The following is a 19,758-nucleotide window of genomic DNA, read 5'->3' as shown; positions in this document are numbered from 1 at the left end:
TCTTTTCCAGCAAAAACAAATGCTATGAAAAATCGACTAATTTTGTCTCTCAGCAGCATATAAATTATGTTCAGAGAGACGGAAGGCTTGCAGATTCCTTTATCTGATAACATTCTCGATCAAATTCTGAATAACTATGTGGCGAACTTGTCGTTTGTTAGCTGTCAGGCACAACTCTCAACTTGGAAGAGCAGCAAGGTGGCTTCAAGTATTAGCGGGTTTGAGAACAATTGGATGACTTGAGAAATATGATGTAAGAGCAAATCCAACAAGCTTGTCAAACAATCTAAACAGTCCACCTGACCTTTGGGTAGTCCAGCAACCTGCAGTTATGTAATTTAATTTTAGCAATTTTATCATCAAATTTTAGATCTAAAGTCAAGTATCTAAAAACCTTCATTTTATTAAAAAAAAAAAATCATAGACAAACAAAATTATTTGAAAAATTAAATAATCACTGGTCATGAAATTATAATATCTACAAAACAATAAAAAAAAAATTAGAATAATTATATATGTATAGAATCATGCGACTTTTAAGGAAGAAGCTCGCGTTTCATTGTAACTTCAATAAATTTACTTTTTTTTTTTTTAATTTACTTGTGTTTTTCCTTCACCGGTGCAATCCACGGCTGACTCCTCGTCCAAGTATTGCGGTAGTAAAGTGATTGCAGGAGGTACTAATTCGAAACTAGTTTGCAATATTTTCCTTTCTTTTTTATTTGTGAATGGAATGTCTGTGATTTGGGTTGAGATTCAAAGTTGAATATTATGTCGGTAATATGTTGACATTTGTTTGGGAGGATTTAAAATTGAAGTTGATTAAATAAGAAATCTGCAATGTCCAATTGAATGTTGAGGCAAATGTTGAAACAAATTGATGAAATTATCAGAAAAAAGTTTTCGTTAAGTCATGAGCTAGAAATGTAACCGAAGGTTGCTGCTAGTGTTGATATAGAGTAAATGTAGGTTTTGGTGAGCTTTTTCTTATGGTGCGATGGTCAGATGAAGATAACCAGAGGATTTCACCAATCGGAAAAGAAAAGGAAGGAAAGGACGCCTGGAAAAGTTATTAAATATGTCATAGATTAGCGATTAAAATTTCATTGTTTGTTCATATCTAAATATAAGTACATGCTTATCAAAGTCTACAGTTTAAGGTCAGTGGTTCATAAATAACCAAGTGCAGAGCTGTATTTTGAGAATAGTTTTCACTTTAAGGAACAACCAAATTAATGGTTTGATGGTGGTTCCAAAGAATCCACATTCTATCGAAGAATTGGAATTTTACAATGATGATGAATCATTAGTTTTCTAGTCCTTCATATACTTCTTATAAGACATTTTAGACGCACTACTTGGACCAAACTAAAAGTTTTTTGGTGATGAGATTCAAAACTATTAATTGTAAGCGAAATGTTTGTAAAAAATTTGTTTTTTGGACAGCTATGTCAAAAAATTCCTCTCAATTGCACTGATGTCCGTCAGCATTGTTTTGATCGAAGTTTTACCTGGCCTCCCAGTTATTGTTATTGACGATGCACCTTTTTATATTAAACGAAATTTATTAATAAATCGAAATGTTCCACTGAATGATAAGGTATAAATCCATATTTGATTCTGCACTTTAAAAGCCTGCGATTGAACCACTGAGGGATAAAGTGTTGCATGAAGCTCGTTTCTTAATTAACTCTAGCACGCAATGCATGTTTGCTGCGGTGCATATTTCTTTTGTGGTGTGTGCCGTTGGTAACTAAGAATGCTGAACTGGCTATAATTGCTGCCAATATTTTACTGACAAATGCAATGTTACGGAAACATCCAATTAATTACTTAAATATTTGTTTTACGGTTTTGCAGAAGCAATGGCCTCACTGTTCTTTACAGCTGCAACTCTGTCTTATGCTACTACAAATACAATCCCCATATTATCAGTTGCAAAATCCACTTTTCTAGTTACTACTAGGAAATTGCAGCCCCATGACGTTGTTTACCCTCCCAGTATTGTTACTTGGTACTCACTCCTCATATATGCTCCTCTCATTTGGTTGTGCGGCGTGCAATTATTTTTTCTTTTCATTTGACTTGGAAGTTGACTTATGATCTGTTAATATGCAGTAACATAAGTCTCTATCTTTTTTTTTTTTTCCAAATTTTTAATTTTACACATTTTGTGCATACTTTATATACACAGCAAACAATGTTTGATGACCAACCTAAATAGATTTTATATCTTTTTTTTTTCATCCGTATTTAGAAATAACGAATAATTCTTTAGCATATCTTCTAGTGGTTTTTCATATAGCTGTATTTGCTAAAAGGAATCTTGAACATCTGTGGCCCATTTTTTCATGGAATACTGGCGACCACGTGGACCAAAACTTCAGAATGTTGCTTTTTATTTTCTTTTTTGTGTTCATAACAACTCGCTTTTTCTGGACGACACAAGTATTCTTTTTTACTTTTATTTGTATGTCAAGTCCGTTTGATGACTAGTAAACTATCTGCATATAAGTGATGGTATCCTTAAATAAAGAAGAAATCAATAATTTCTAATGAATGTGGGAACTTGTATGCACATTTTGCTTGTAAACTGCTTTGGAAATTGTATATGAAACAGCATTTACGTTGTTATTGCTGTCAAGCCAAAAATTCTTAGGAATCACTTCTTAAAATTTTCAAGATTCTGTATACTCGAACTTAGGGCTTTTGCTGGCGGTAATCCTAGAAACACTCCAGTTGCTGATAATGATGGTGATGAAGACAGGGAACCAAACACTAATGACACATCACTTGTCTCAGAAAATCAGGAGGATAACATCGAGGTAGAAATAGAGACCACAGGAAAGAACAGTCGGAGAATCAGGTCGAATATAGTTGTGCAGGCCAACCTCCAAACGCTGTGGGAGGTGCTGACTGATTATGAAAGATTGGCTGATTTCATTCCAGGCCTTGTAGTCAGTCAGTTACTTGAGAAGGGAGATAACTTTGCACGTCTATTTCAGGTCTGCCATTAACATACCCATTTATGGTATTCAGGTATTAATTATATTCATCTGAATTAAAATGGGGCCTAGAAGTAAATGACTGTAATTTTCAGCAAGATAGATTCTAATCAAAGTTTTCACTCTCCAGACCCGTTTGAAAGTTGATCATTAGATATCAGTTTAATTATTTTCCCCTGGTCTGTTCTGCTTATTGCTCAAGTACTTTTCAGTTTTTTTATATTTCTCGCTGCTTGTGCTTTCTTATTTGTGTATGGGAAGATTTTTAATAGAAACCAAACCGTAACATTCTTTGGCAGTTGTTAATTTCTATTTTTCAAAACAAAAAATGAAACCGAACAATTGACTCCCATTCACTTCCTGGATTTTAATCAACTTATGCTGCTTCGATTTCATTTAACAGATTGGCCAGCAGGATTTGGCACTTGGGCTGAAGTTCAATGCAAAAGGTACAATTGATTGTTTTGAGAAAGATCTTCAAACTCTTCCTTTTGGTCAAAAGCGTGACATTGAGTTCAAGATGGTTGAGGGTGACTTCCAACTTTTTGAGGGCAGTTGGTCAGTTGAAGAGGTTGAAATCATTATGATGATCCCTGTTCTTATATCTTGTTTTTAAACTTCATCTATTCATATATGAAACTCTCCCACCAGTAGTTTGTCCAAACTAATTTAAGTTGACTACTATTACGTGGACTGTTCAATTAGTAATGTTCTATGCTGAACAAATGGCACTGGTAAAATAATTTAAAACTTCGAAAAATACTTAAAATGTTTGGGTAATATGTTAACCATTGGTTCTTGTTTTTTAGCATACTTGGTGGTTCTGATCTCTGTCATGTACTTTGGATCATTTGTAAATGCCATGCTTGCTCTTATTTCTGCAATTTATATGTGACACAAGTGAAGCATTTACAGATATATAGGGTAGATTCGTACTTTATACTTGAGAGTCATAACATAACCTTACCTAGATCTTTAAACTTTGATATATGGGAAATTTTATTGTTGACTAATGACTACTCTTCCTAACATATCAGCTGTGCTGTGGGGGTGGGATCGGCTAGTAAAGAAATATTTAGATTAGATTAGATCAACTTTTTTTTTTTATATTTGGTAGGATTTTGAATAGATATAGATTGATTTTTATACCCAAAATCATGGGATTTTGATTTGTATTCTGAAAGTATAAAACAGGCATGTACTCCAAGAATTATTAGTACAGAATTTATAAAAGTTTTTATTCTCTTTTACATGGTATCACGAGCTGAATGGTTTTTCCTCTGAAGAAAAAATGGCCGACACTGATTCCAGCTCATTGACCGATGACGGCTCTCAAGCCCATCCTCGGCAGCCAAAAATCCCTCTTCTGCCGTGCTCTTTCCTAGCGTCAACTCCTCTCTGTCCGTTACCAGTCACAAACTCGATGGCCACAACTATCTCCAATGGGCACAATCTGTAAAATTTGTAATTTGTGCCCGTGGCAACTTAGGCTATTTAACCGGCAAATTGCCCACCTCGAAGTCCATTGATCATTCGTATAAATCGTGCTTGGTGGAGAGTGCTTTAGTTCTCTCATGGCGCATCAATTCAATGGAGCTCCATATAAGTCGTCGTTACCTCTGGTTTAAGACAACTAAAGACGTGTAGGATGTGGCACGAAGTATGTATTCGGATCTGAGTAATGCTTCCCAGATGTTTGAAATTCGGTCCAAGCTGAAGGCGATGAAGCGAGGATCGAAATATGTCGCTCAGTATTTTTCAGAGTTGCTAGAACTCTGGCAAGAACTTGATCTGTTCTTTGAAGAAGACCATGCATGTGTTACTTCCAGTGATAAACAGTGGAAACATCTTGAGAAAGAAAGGGTCTTTGATTTTCTTATGAGTCTCAATCGCGTTTTGGATGATGTGCATGGTGGCCTGGGATCCTTTCCCATCTTCAGAAGATGCTTTTGTAGAAGTTAGACGAGAGGAAGTTTGCTGGAAAGTAATGCTTCCTAATGCAATTCCGGCGCTTCCCAATGTCCCTAAAGGTTCTACCCTTATTTCGCATGAGAACCCGTCCTCTTCGAAATGTCACTTTGATCTAAAGCCTTCCAACCTCCCCATTTGTGAGTACTGTCATTATCCTGGCCACACACAGGATAAGTGTTGGAACTTCATGGCAAACCACCAAGCTGAAGAAGAAGAAGGATGGCAAAGCTTATCAAACTCAATCTGCAACAGGGAAATGTGGTTCCACTTGAGTGCCTCTGATCAAGGAACAACTTGAACAAATCTGCAAGTTCCTGAATCAGTCTTCGGTCACCTTGCAGTCCAGTCCAGCCCCACTAATGGATCGTGTTCGATAGCACAATTTGGTACAATTTTTTCTATCAAAAAATTTTCTGCGTTTTTTTTTATAAGAAACATAATAATATTATTAATATGAGAATTATACAGTACAAGAAGTGGACTAGTGATCCACTGCCATGAACTAGTTAGTTTTAACAATACACATATGACCAATCTCTCAAAATATCAGATGTAGACAATCCCTGAAAGTTTTTATATACTCGAATCCAGTTTGTTGTTGTGAACTTGATTTTTCCCCAACATTCTTCCGTGATTTCTTCCGATTCTTCAAAAATTCTTCTATTTCTCTCTAACCAAACCGCCCAACTAATTCCATGGATCCCTACATTCCAGAAAATTTTTCCTCTTTTGCCAAGCATATGTCCCAGATCCGTAGTAAACAAATCTTGGGTTGTCTTCGGCACAACCCAAACCAGTCTTATCTCTTTCAAAGCCCTAGCCCACAATGCATGAGTGAACTTGCAATGAATAAACAAATGATCTTGTGTTTCCGCATGTTTACGACACAACACACCCCAGTTGGGACAAAGAGAACAATTAGGATATCTCTTTTGCATCATCTCGGAAGTCGGTAATTTTGCAAGGATTGCTATCCAAGAAAAAATTTGAATCTTTGACGGAATAGGTATTTTCCAAATGATATTGAAAAATTTGAAATCTTGTGGACCATTACTATCCGTGAAGAATGAGTGGAAAAAAGATTTGACTGTGAATCTCTCGGACGGATCCCCCTCCCACTTTGAAAATCATCAACCCCTTCAACCAATCTAACTCCCTCAAGAATGCCTAAAAGTGAAGATAACTGAATGATCTCCTCCTCACGGAGAGAACTACGGAAATGCAAGTCCCAAGAGAAATTATTTGACGAAGAATCAAAAGAAGCAAAATAGGAGATAGGAAAATTACGAACCAAAGATACCCCAACCAAATATCCTCCCAAAACCCGATTTTAGTCCCCCCTCGAACCACTAATCTCAGTAGTCGGTGATAAGTCGGGTATGATGTAGAAATGAACTTCCACGGACATCTAAAAGTCACATTCTTAGCCAACCCCGCATCCCATCCATTATCTTGTAACCCATAATTACTCTTTATTATTCTTTTCCACAGTGTATCACTTTCGACGTTGAACCTCCACCATCATTTTCCCATTAACGCTGTATTTCTCAAACATATATTCCCAAGACCTAATCCACCTTTCTCTTTCGGTCGACAAACTTTTTCCCATCTAACCATATGACAATGTGAATCTCCCTCATTCCCATCCCACAGAAAATTTCTCATTACTTTCTCCATTTCCCCCGCTACTCCTTTTGGTATCTTGAAGAGAGACAAGAATTATATAGGTAGAGCAGTCAATACCGCAGCAATCAATGTCACTCTGCCCCTTTTAGACAAGAAAGCCTTTTTCCAAGTTGCCAATTTTCGAATAATCTTAATCATGATAGGCTCCCAAAAAGACACTTGTAGAGGATTACCCCCTAGAGGAACTCCCAAGTATCTTATTGGCCATTGTTCCCTGCGGCACCCGATCCCCTTAGCTATATCTTCCTAATCCCCTTGTTCTTGATTCAAACCCAATAAAGCACTCTTGTCCCAATTGATCCTCAATCCTGACATATCACAAAACGCCTTCAAAACTCGCACCAAAAAGCCTAAATGTTCCTCCGTCTTCACAAAGAACAATGTATCGTCCGCAAACTGTATATGTGATATTTCCACCGTATCTCGGCCCACTTCGTATCTTCTGATGAAATTCTCTTCTTTTGCTTTATCAACCAATCTTCCCAAAACATCCACAACCATATTGAACAAAAATGGTGATAAAGGATCTCCCTGTCTAAGTCCTCTATATGCTTTAAATTTCCTCCTCGGTCTCGCATTAATCATTATTGAAAACGAAACATTGGACACGCATCCTCTTATCTATCCTCTCCATCTCTCCCCGAAGTCCTTTTTCTGTAAAACAAAATCCAGAAAATCCCATTCAACATTGTCATACGCTTTTTCAAAATCAATTTTCAAAACCACTCTTTTTTATTTTTCTTCCTCCCTTCTTCCACCAACTCATTTGCAATCAAACAACAATCCAATATCTGTTTTCCCTCGATAAATGCATTTTGAGTTTCTGACAATGTATGTGACAACACTTTTTTCATCCTTGTAGCCAACACTTTTGCTATTATCTTGTATAAGCTCGTTGTGAGGCTAATGGGTCTGAAATGTTTTACCTTTAACGAGTCATGTTTCTTTGGTATCAAACATATATACGATTCATTGGTCAACCATTTATGATCCCCCTTCATGAAATTATGCAAAAACCATCATTAACTCTTCTCTGACTATATCCCAACAATCCTGATAAAGTGCCAAAGTATAACCATCGGGCCCTGGTGCTTTGCACTTGTCACATTCAAACACTGCTTTCTTAACCTCTTCTTCAGAGAAAGGTTGTTCTAGTTCAGCTCTCATATCATCATCGATAGTTGCCCATTCCACTCCTTCGATTCCAAATCTTTTCACCGATCTCTTACTGTACAATTCTTGGAAATAATCAACAATGAATTTGACAATTTGACCCTCATCCTCTATAACCCCTCCATCATCCATTTCCAATTTACTAATCATTGCCTTTGTTTTTCGGTGGTTTAGCAAGGAGTGGAAGAATTTTGTGTTGTGATCTCCTTCTTTTAACCATTTAATCTTTGCTTTTTGATGTAACATTCTGTGTCGTCGGCACACCAACTCTTCCAACTCACATTTAATTTTTAATTTTTCAGCCACCCCTTCCGCATTCTCCCTCCCCTCACTCTCCATTTCATCCAATCTCATAATTTTGTTTCGCATTTCTGCCTCCCTCATCTCAATCTTCCCAAACTCCTCATTGTTCCATAATCTGATCTCTTCCTTAATTGACTTTAGTTTTCTCATGAATTTATAACCTCCCCATCCTTGAACTTGTTTGTTATTCCACCAAAAATCAAATTTATCCTTAAAACCCTTATGTTGCAGCCACATGTTCTCGAATCTGAACGGACAAGGCCCCCAATTAAGTTTCTGTGTTTCCAATACAATTGGAAAATGATTCGAAGTAAGGCGCGACAGAACAGACTTCTTATGATATGGAAATAATTTCACCCACCCTCCCAAAAACAAGAATATATCTATCCTGCTGCAAATCGGTATAGCCCTCAAATTCGACCATGTAAATTTCGCATTCAGTAGTAGGGGGTCACACAATTCCAACTCCTGTATCAACATATCAAAACAAGCCATACTTGTTGTTTGTGAGTGGCTATTAATTTTCTCAGTCAAATATCTCACAACATTGAACTCCCCTCCCAAACACCACCTTTCCCCACATAGAACTCTCAAACCCGCCAACTCATCCTAGAATTTGTGTCTTATTTTGCTGTGCATGGTCCATATACTGCTGTAAACCACCAACTATCTAAATCCTTGTTTTTGTCTATGCAAGGTTGTAAACGCGGTTGATTTTTTTTAAGTAATTTTTTTATAGATAATCATGCAATATAATTATTTTTATATAAAATTTGCAATTAAATAATGTTTAAGCACAAAATATAATATCATCTAGATAATGTGCAATTAATAAAGATTCATCATCATATTAATGCTATTATGCTAACAAAGTAATATAATTATTTTTACCAAAAAACTAAGTTTAAATTTTTAATTATTTTTCTGACTGCTTGAGGCAGTAGGCGGCGGTCAACGGCGGACGGATTGTGTGTGGTGTCTGAGAGTTAAGAGTTGAGAGTGAAATCAAAAAATTAAATAAAGAAAGTGAGATGTGTTAGAGTTTTAATATTTAAAATTAGTTGACTTTGTGAAATGTGTCAATTGTCCTTTGATTTAGTTGTGAAATGTGTCAATTGGCTAAACACACTCGCACATTGTTCCATCCAATCCTACATGAACCATCCACCCCATTGTCCTTTGATATCCTACGAATGGGCCCATCAAGATCAAGCCCAAACCGAATTTTGGACTCCCGGCCCATCCCTAACAAGGTAGAAGGCCCATGATGGAACCCAGATATTCTCCTATAAATAACAGGTTTGAGAGTGTAACTATTCATTCTCTATATTGGTTTTTAGCAGCATCCTTAGCTGCTATCTCATTATATTCCCAGTCTGCTCAATATTATGCCTTGAAGAGGACTCGAACCTCTACGATTTTTAGCACGAAATTTTGAGTCTCGCGTGGATACAAATTTTTGACTGCTACTTCTCTGACTTGAGCGTCGGAGGGGCTACGCCGGGACACCCTCCCAGTCCCCTTCTAACGGTTCCCTTCGTGATTTCAGGCCTAGAGTAAATTCGAGATCTGCATTTAGACTGCTATCACCTGCTGGAACCAATCCCTAAATTTTCAGTGAGTATCATCCTTAATACACAGTGATATATGAGGACCCTAAAAAATTCCCACCTCAAATTGTAAAAGATTGTTCCTCACGTCTATAGATGATCACACATGAGTGACTTGGGTGTACCTTCTTCACGATAAATCAGAAACCAGCAACATGTTCAAAACCTTTCATAAAATGATCAAAACGCAATTTCAAACACAAATTCATATATTACGCTCAAACAATGGGAGGTAATATTTTATTTCTGTTCTTGGGGAATATTTAAATGAACGTGTGATTATTCACCAGTTCATGTGTTGATACGCCACAAAATGGGGTTTCAGAGCGAAAGAAAATGCACTTGTTAGAAGTATCACGGGCTCTTACGTTTATTATGAATGTTCCAAAATATTTTTGGGCGGAGGCCATATTAACTACTGCATATCTCATCAATCGTTTTCCAAGTCACCCTCTCAACTTCAAAAAACCAGTGTCTATTCTCCAAATGCAGTATCCATTCTTCAAATCCCATACTCTTCCCTTGAAAACCTTTGGGTGCACAGCTTTTGTCCATGTTTCTGAGCACCAACGTACTAAACTTGATCCTAGGGCTGTCAATACTGTGTTTATTTGGTATTTTCCAACTCAAAAGGGTTGTAAGTGTGTTTGTCCTCGAACCAAAAAATTCTTTGTCTCCTCTGATGTTACATTCTTTGAGGACACTCCCTACTTCTCATCAGCTTCATTCAGGGGGAGAAGACAAAGAATCTAGCTTCTGGATTAGTTTGAGCATACCCTTACCTACTGAGTATTACATGTCACTCCATATCCAGGCAGCACTTTGTAGCCTACTTCGAACAATAACAACCCTTCTAGGTTGGAAACCGAGAAAGAACACATGCCTAAAAAACAAGAATTTCAAGTCTACTCTCGAAGGAAAATTCCACAAATTGCAAAGGAGGTAGTGAACTCTCCTCATTGCCAAACGGATGAACCGATGGTGGTGCCACTAAACGAATCAGGTACATCTTGTTCTATGCTTGATTATGATATTCCAATAGCTCTTAGGAAAGGTGTTCGATTAAGCACTCAACATCCTATATCTTAATTTCTCTCGTATTCAAAACTGTCACCTTCATTTCATGCTTTTACATCAAACCTATCTAGTATGTTTATTCCCAGAACTGTTGAGGAGGCCATGATTATTCCAGAATGGAAAGCTGCTATCCTTGAAGAGATGAACGCACTTGAGAAAAACAAAACTTGGAACTTGGTGAAGTTACCACTTCGTAAGGGAGTTGGAAGAAGAAGTTTGTATGTGTCAATCTCCTGGATTTGAAGTCTGAGATGAAACTGTTTGTGAACTTAGCAAATCTCTTTATGGCTTAAAACAGTCTTCTCGAGCGTGGTTTGACAGGTTTTCAAGCCTATCGAGAGGTTTGGCTACAAACAGGGACAAACATACCATACATTGTTTGTAAGACACTCTAAACTCCGAAAAATCACTATTGTCAGTCTATGTTCATGATACTATCATAACTGGAGATGATAATAAGGAAATAAAAAAAATCAAATCAATGATGGCAAAAAAATTTGAAGTAAAGGACCTAGGAGCATTGAAATATTTCTTAGGGATGGAGATTGCGAGAAGTAAAAAGGGAATTTCAGTTTCTCAAAGAAAATACACTTTGGATCTCTTGGAAGAAATAGGGATGCTGGGATGCAAACCAAGCAAGACTCCGATTAAACTTGGTAACAAAGAAAAGATGCTTGAAGTAGGACCGGTTGACAAGGGGAGTTATCACCACCTTGTGGGAAGACTTATCTTCCTTTCAAGCACAAGGTCTGATATTGCTTTTGCAGTAAGTTTGGTCAGCCAATACATGCATTCTCCATGTAAGGCCATCTTAATGTTGTGTACCGCATTCTGAAAGACTTGAAGCAAACACTAGGAAATGGGCCATTCCTTGCTAAGACCAATGATAATAGTTTAAAAAGATTCACAGATCTTGATTGGGCTGGTTCAATTGACGACCGAAATCAACATCCGAGTAGTGTACAATGTTATGGGGGAATTTGGTCACATGGCGTGGCAAGAAGTAGTCTATTGTGGCTAGGAGCAGTGCAGGGCCATTACTCATGGAACATGTGAGTTTATTTGGATTAAGAGAGTAATGGGATAGTTAAAGATAAGATTTGAAAACCCTATGAGACTCTATTGTGATAACAAGTCCACTATCATGATAGCTCACAATCCAGTTAATCAAGATCGAATTAAGCGTGTTGAAGTAGAGTGACTTTTTATTAAAGAAAAAATAGAAGAAGGCACAATTGATATTGAATATGTCTTTCCTTCCCAACAACCAGCACAGCTATTCACCAAAGGACTGACAAAGCAAACTCTTGAATTTCTTGTTCCCAAGCTTAGCCTCATAAAGATCTATAAATATTTAGATTAGATCAAATCTTTTTATATTTGATAGGATTGTGAATAGATATAGATTGATTTTGATTTCCAAAATCATGGGATTTTGATTTGGAGGGATGTACACCAAAGATTATTATAACATAATTTATAGTAGTTTTTATTCTCTTTTACAAGTAGGCACCCGTCCCGTAACCCTCTTACCCAATCTCCATCCTGATAAGAATTGTGTTTTTTCTCTAGATCTCATACCCAGCAAGTGTTGGAACCCGACTGTTCTGGATCCTGCCGGATGGAGAGAGAATATTCCGATAAAAAATTTTTAATCCATGAAGATTTTGGTTTTTTCTGTTGAATGCACCAGAAAAAAGCTTCTAACAGAACCACCCAACTTGTAACGCCCCAGATTCGACGATTGTCCTCACTGTATCAAGACGAGTCTTTCCAGCGTGATTATGTCTTCACTCACACGTACCCTGGGAAATTTACCAGGGGGTCACCCATCCCAAAATTGCCACAAGTCAAAAGCACGCTTAACTTTGGAGTTCTTATGTGATGAGTTACCGAAAAGAAGATGCACCTTCTTGACATGAGTAGTACATATCAAATCTTTTAAGCCCTCTTCAACTGTACAGTCCATTACATTGAACAGTCTCGGAATCCATCTCTTTCTGATGTGAAATCGGTTCATTCCTGTTCCCTCCACCTAGAAGCCTGCCAGGAGCCGTTCATTGTCCGTACAACCTCATGGCACCGGCGATCACCCCCGCCCTCTTCGGCCCCGGGACTCACATGCCCACCAGCTTTCGCTTGGTTCGTCCCCGAACCACACCGTACTCGGAGAGGTCGGCTCTGATACCAACTGTAACGCCCCAGATTCGACGATTGTCCTCACTGTATCAAGACGAGTCTTTCCAACGTACTTATGTCCTCACTCACACGTACCCTGGGAAATTTCCCAGGGGGTCACCCATCCCAAAATTGCCCCAAGTCAAGCACGCTTAACTTTGGAGTTCTTATGTGATGAAAAAAATTTGGACCATTTCTCGCCGTTCAAATAATGTCTCCAAATCTTAAACGCAAAGACCACGACAGCTAACTCTAGATCATGAGTCGGATAATTCTTTTCATGTACTTTTAACTGTCTAGAATCATAAGCTATAACCCGACCATGTTGCATCAACACTGCGCCTAATCCGAGCTTAGATGCATCGGTGTACAACACAAATTGCCTTGCCCTGATGGCATGGCTAAAACTGGCGCCGAAATAAGAGCTTGCTTCAAGGTATCGAAGCTCTTCTGACACTCTTCACTCCATACGAATTTGGCATTCTTCTTCGTCAATGAGGTGAGTGGCACTGCTATTGAAGAAAATCCTTGAATAAATTTCCTGTAGTAGCCTGCTAGGCCTAGGAAACTGCGGATCGCAAAAGCATTCTTCGATTCAACTCATTTCTTAACTGCTGCCACCTTAGCTGGATCCACCTCAATACCACTGCTAGATATTATATGACCCAAAAACGCTACCTTCTCCAACCAAAATTCACACTTACTGAATTTTGCAAACAACTTGCGACTCTATACGACCTGCAAAACTGTACCCAAGTGCTAATTGTGCTCCCATGGCTCTTCGAGTAAATGAGAATGTCGTCAATGAACACTATGACGAACTGATCTAGATAGGATTGAAATACTCGGTTCATGAGGTCCATAAAATCGCTGGAGCATTCTTCAATCCGAATGGCATCACTAAGAACTCGTAATGCCCATATCTAGTTCTGAAGGCTGACTTAGTTTTACTTTACCATGACCTCGAATTCTGACTTTTCACACAACTCTACCCTTCTAACCACATATATTTTAACAGAATAGCTAACCAAACTAAACTGAAATCAGAGTTTCAAAATGCAATAGCAAATAATAGTGAGGTGTTAATAATATCTGAACGAACAAATACAAAAACACACAAACGATATTCAAGAGCAACTTCGGCCATTGGAACCAAGGAATAGTAATAACTCCACGGTTTGGCGACTCTGGCGGTGGTCGACGGGTATGACAATGGCCACAAGCAACACAAAATATAAGAAACATAAACTATTTGACCCATAATACATACACACTCAAACATATATATATATATATATATGTATGTATATATATATATAGCTTTTTGAATAATCAAAACAAACTTACCTATCTTTTGCTAGATGTTTTGAGAAGGGCATTGTCATTGGAGGAAGATGGATTGTGGAGTAAGGGATAAGATGAGAGATAGCTGGGAGGGGAACTCTAGTTGGCTAATCTAAATCATATTTTTTGTGATAAAAAATCCAATTAAAATAATATTATTATTGTAATCGGGTCGGGACGAGAATCCATCGGGTGGAAGTTATATTTACGATCTTTCTCCAACGTTGATCTGGATGGGAAAAAGCCCGACAACTCGGTCGGGAAAATGGCGGGCCAGGATATTTTCGGGACGGGAATGGAGTGAGATTCAGGATGGATCGGGATTTTGCTGGCCCAATCAGCAGTGTACTCTTTAGTTAAACTTTTGTTTCAGTGTCTTTTTAATGAATGGATGGTAGCAAGACATGAACTCATGACCTCTTATTTGGCATGACTTGGACATTATATCGAATGACCACCTTGTGTAAAAGTTCAAACTGTTAGTGATGCGTGGCTTTTTAATAATTATTGTCTTTAAAAAATTTGATGTTTTATCTTTCAGATTCCATTTTGTGATTTATGTGGCACTCTTCCTTACTCTGGATTCTTCAGGTTGTGAAATGCAATCCTGAAGATTTAAAGACGGATTCTGTTAGAGAACTTCAAACAAGACTGGTGTATGTTGTTGATGTGAAACCTAAGTTGTGGTTGCCTGTACGCCTTGTGGAGGGTAGGCTCTGCAGGGAGATCAGAACAAATCTATCATGCATAAGGCTGGAAGCTGAGAGAGTATTTCAGAGTACAAATTCGGCTTTATAGTGGAATGTGGTTTCAAGTAGGTAGCCAAAGATTCTTGACATTTTTTTCAACAATGGGCTTTTCTGAGGAATTCCTGTTGCATCATTTGCACGTCAAATGAATTGAAATTATATTACATCATGGGTAACATTTTAGTGTTTGTGTCTGGTTTATTTTCAAACAATATATGGGGCAAACTCCTGGGAAAAGTCAATGTGCTGCATTTGTAGGGGTCATTGTCAAATTTGTTGGTGTAAAAAACCTAGAAGGATTTGAGTCATGAGGCTGTGGTATTTACGAATGGACGTGACTAATAGTATTAACCAAAGGGTAAACTGATAAAAAAGAGTAAAATGCTTCTTTTGAAACAGGCTTTTGTAAGATTTTGGTGTTAGCATCTAAAGTATCCTTGTTCGGTGTCTTATTTATTAGCCTAAATGATCTTTCTAGAATGTGCTTTAAGAAACTTAGCGAGCGTTCACGGAATGGCATTGCCTCAAACTCTATCCCACGATCATGGAACACTTTGTATGCAATATATTTATCAATAACATTTGGTACTTGCAGGTGAACAGACTCTTATTCGCAACCTCTCCTTTAATTTGAAATTTCCTATATGACTTGGTATTGATTATGTTTGAGCTTGTTTATGATCTTTTACCATATTAAACTTTACATTATCATTTTCGAGCAGCTGTTTCAGAAAATAAATATTCATGTTCATCATCCTCCAGGATTCATCAAGTTACCGAATAATTTAGGAGATAATTCCACCCAGAAGTAAGCTGTAGTTGTAACTAGTTTTCCTCTTGTCTAACTTATGTGAGGAAATTACACCATCCAACACCCTTCTTCTTGCTCAAACTTTAGTTCACATGCCTACAGGATAGCACGAAAGACGAAGAATGCTGGCATGTTTCTAATGGAGATTTTCTCCTGTTACTTGGAGACTCTCAAGGTTTAAAGTTTCCAATGGAGCTGCCTACAACTAAATATTCTTCAACTTTTACTGTATTGTAATTGACATTCATTTGTATACATATTCCGCTCATTTTGTACATTTACCATTCCCTATTGGCTCAAAATTTGTGCTTCATTCCATTAATTTTTTAATTGTGATGTTACTGTGATCATTCAAATTTTATGATATTTCTGTATTTAAATTATTGTAATTGTGTATATATATTTTGTTGGGACGTACGTGTATATGTTACGTCAGACACATTATTAGTAAATGAATTTATTTGTTAAAGCAATTCTCTATATCAATCTATTTATCTATAATCAACTAATAAGATAAGAAATCTTCATAGCATTATACAAATTTTTTCCCCAATATGTCCGTGCATCTAGCTTTGATATTGGAATAAGTATGCCAAATTTAATATTCCAGGTCGGGTGAAACCATTATTTTTTTTAATATAAATCATAATTGAATTATATAAAACAATTTATTGATGAAAAATTAACGTGTCAAGATACTAAAGTTGATATTTAAAATTAGAGTAGGTCTTATGTGAGACCGTCTCACGGATCATAATCTGTGAGACGGGTCAACCCTACCCATATTCACAATAAAAAGTAATACTTTTAACATAAAAAGTAATACTTTTGCATGGGTGACCCAAATAAGAGATCCGTCTCACAGATACGACCCGCGAGACCGTCTCACACAAGTTTTTGCTTTAAAATTAATATTGGAAATAAAATAAATTATTTTCAACCCAAGTTATTATAGAAACTGAGTTAAATATGAGATGTTAAAAGATGCGAATTCCAAAAGATTTCTTGTCAAATTTATCCATCATGGATTTAAAATCTACTGATCACCAAACTCTTGGTTATAAATATTCATTTTTATTATGAAGTCATGTCTAAAATACGTTGTAAAAAGTGTCATTAAGAAGTGTTTGCGATCTCTAGAAAAGATTATTTGTTTTTGAGTTTAATAAAATCATTTGGTGTGTTTTTTAACTCGGATTCTGCTATAGCTTCTTAACTTAATTGAAATCCTTGAACTAGTGGAATGTTGATTCTGCTTCTACAAAAAAGATTATGATAAAAAGTTGTATTAGAATCAATTATTTATCAAACATCATCCACTTATGATTTTCAGTTTTTCATTTTTGTTTTCAAACGCTACCATCCACTTATGATTTTTCTCCACATCTTCATAAACTGTAAATTTAATTAATTCTTTGAAACATAATCTTTTGTAAATACTTCCTATATTTATAAATTTTAGTGAAATCTGTTTATTTGTCTCTGAATACAAAATTTACATACTCTATGCTAAATATTAGTGATTTTATACTAGAATAAAGCATATAATTCAGGGGCGTAGCTAGATATTTTTAATCTGTGAGCAAAATTTATCTCAGATTATAATTCTCTAGTACTGCTTTTCTTAGTTTTTTTAATATAATCATTAACTTAAACTAAGTGATAAATTTATATATATTGCATATATAAGTTATGAACAAAAATGCTTAAGAGAAAATGCAGAAACTTGGAATAAAATGACTTGTTTATTGAGAATGATTTTTTTGGCTATTATATAGCCTCACATGACCAACTTGAAGAAAAACCAAGCAATCCACATTTAACAACAGTGTAGATTAAATCAAAACAAATAATGTTATCCTAAGGAATAGGGATTTATTGTCCTAACAATCCTATCAATGTATTGAGGAGATATTAGATTTATAAATCAATAAATATTAAACTAAAACTAAATAAATAACAGAATTTAGGTTATGGGCCAAATAAATAAGCCGATGCCAAAAAATGTTTAATTGAGTTGGACAATTCAAAGGAGTTGTGGGCATAAATTAATTTGATATTTGGAGTATTCAAAAAATTTTGGGCCAATAAATATGCTGCTGGGCTCTTGCCCATGCTTGTGATCCGTCCCCGTTAAGCTCTAGTTTGTAAAAACTTCAGAAGCTCACGAAGAAAGATTTAACAAATTGAGACTACTGCTTCAAGTGTCCAATAACAAGACCTTGGCAACCGATGACCTTACAAAATGGAACACCACCTATGACATGTTAACGGCTGCCTCTGAGCTAGAGCAAGTATTTTCTTGCTTAGATACCATTGATCCAGTATCCGGAGGAATCTGTTATTCCCGGTGTACAAGGATTCAAAGATCACCTGTTTATCATATTGAGAAACGAAGCTCCCCATTTCCCGCGCATGAAAGATGAAGAAATTTATTATCACAAAATGTTCAGAAGCTTACTGTACAAGGCTACCAGCTAACCTATTTATACTATTTTACTTTTGAACTAAAGTTGCTACAATGCAAAATACGTTTTAACACTCCCCCTCAAGCATGGAATAAATCAATTATTCCAAGCTTGCTCAGCAGATATTGATGTTGACTCTTGTTCAAGGCTTTTGTAAACAAGTCTGCTGGTTGTTGATCGGTAGATATATGCGATGTCTCGATTAGCTTGTCCCGTATCTTTTCTCGAACAAGGTGGCAATCGATTTCTATATGCTTTGTTCTTTCGTGATATAGTGGGTTGGCTGCAATATGTAGCGCTGCTATGTTATCACAATATAGCTTCACTGGTAGTTTCAATTCCATTCCCATGTCTTTCAAAATCGCAACAATCCAAACCACTTCACAAGTTGTGTTCGCCATTGCCCTGTATTCAGCCTCTGCCGATGACCTTGAAACCGTGGGTTGTTTTTTTGTTTTCCAAGATATCAGAGACTCACCCAACTTGATGCAATAACCAGTTACTGACCTTCTACTCATGGGACATGTGCCCCAATCGGAATCACAAAACGCTGTCAAGGAGAGTGAGCTATGTGAGGAAAGCAATATTCCCTGCCCTGGTGTACCTTTCAAGTACCTTAAGACTCTTGCAGCTGCTTCCATATGAGATGTTTTAGGATTATGCATGAATTGGCTCAGCAATTGTACTGCAAAACAGATATCTGGACGTGTGACAGTAAGGTATATCAATCTTCCAATCAACCTACGGTAAGAACCAGGGTCATCTAGCAATGGATCAAGAGAATTCTTCTGTCCAATACTGTCATCATATTCTTTTGTGGTTAACTTCAGATTTTGCTCCATAGGCGTGTTAAAAACTTTTGCACCAGCAAGCCCTGCTTCCGAGATAAGCTCCAAAGCATATTTCCTTTGATTCAAACAAATTCCATCCTTCGACCGTGCAACTTCGATTCCCAGAAAATATTTTAAGGTTCCCAAGTCCTTTATCTTAATTTTCGAATGCAAATACTCCTTTAGATTCGAAATTGAAGGCTCATGGTTCCCAGTTATAACTATATCATCAACATAAACCAATAAAATGGTTATGAAGTTGTGTTCCTGCCTTACAAATAGAGAGTGGTCATGTGACGATTGCTTAAAACCAGCATGTCTCATATGGTGAGCAAATTTCATGTTCCATTGCCTCGAGGCTTGTTTGAGGCCATATAAAGATTTTGTAAGTCGGCACACTATCTCCCCCTCACTTCGAAGGCTATTAGAATCCCCCCTTGGACTTCGAAGACCCGCAGGCAATGTCATGTAAATTTCCTCGTCGAGATCCCCTTGGAGGAACGCATTTGTAACGTCCATTTGATAGAGGGACCAGTGACAATTGGCAGCAACA

At 37.0% G+C, this 19,758-nt stretch overlaps 1 protein-coding gene across 13 annotated transcripts; it reads left to right on the top strand.

Annotated features, from left to right (window-relative positions):
- Positions 1–549: 549 nt before the first annotated feature.
- LOC140839425 (uncharacterized) lies at positions 550–16,284 on the top strand. Of its 13 annotated transcripts, none has more exons than XR_012119724.1 (7): positions 550–677; positions 1,861–2,014; positions 2,705–3,005; positions 3,409–3,576; positions 14,939–15,161; positions 15,819–15,904; positions 16,010–16,284. XR_012119724.1 is itself a non-coding variant. In XM_073206115.1 (6 exons), the coding sequence occupies exons 2-5, from the start codon at positions 1,866–1,868 to the stop codon at positions 15,143–15,145; spliced, it is 825 nt and encodes a 274-aa protein (XP_073062216.1). In that variant the 5' UTR covers positions 550–677; positions 1,861–1,865; the 3' UTR covers positions 15,146–15,165; positions 16,010–16,284. The 13 variants fall into 13 exon arrangements, 9 of the variants coding, with proteins under 9 accessions (XP_073062216.1, XP_073062219.1, XP_073062214.1 ...); XR_012119725.1 differs by having other exon boundaries at positions 14,939–15,165; positions 15,859–15,904; XR_012119723.1 differs by having other exon boundaries at positions 14,939–15,165.
- Positions 16,285–19,758: the final 3,474 nt, after the last annotated feature.

The sequence above is a fragment of the Primulina eburnea genome, chromosome 8 (assembly GCF_022965805.1).
Source record: "Primulina eburnea isolate SZY01 chromosome 8, ASM2296580v1, whole genome shotgun sequence".
Taxonomy (NCBI): Eukaryota; Viridiplantae; Streptophyta; class Magnoliopsida; order Lamiales; family Gesneriaceae; genus Primulina; species Primulina eburnea.
The sequence above is the reverse complement of the archived record's forward strand: the minus strand, read 5'-3'. Positions and strand labels throughout refer to the sequence as shown.

Coding starts and splice junctions, on each gene's coding strand:
- LOC140839425 (XM_073206115.1), top strand. CDS start 1,866: ATGGCCTCACTGTTCTTTACAGCTGCAACTCTGTCTTATGCTACTACA. Junction 3,006..3,408: donor ACTTTGCACGTCTATTTCAG/GTCTGCCATTAA, acceptor TTCATTTAACAG/ATTGGCCAGCAGGATTTGGC. Junction 3,577..14,938: donor GCAGTTGGTCAGTTGAAGAG/GTTGAAATCATT, acceptor TGGATTCTTCAG/GTTGTGAAATGCAATCCTGA.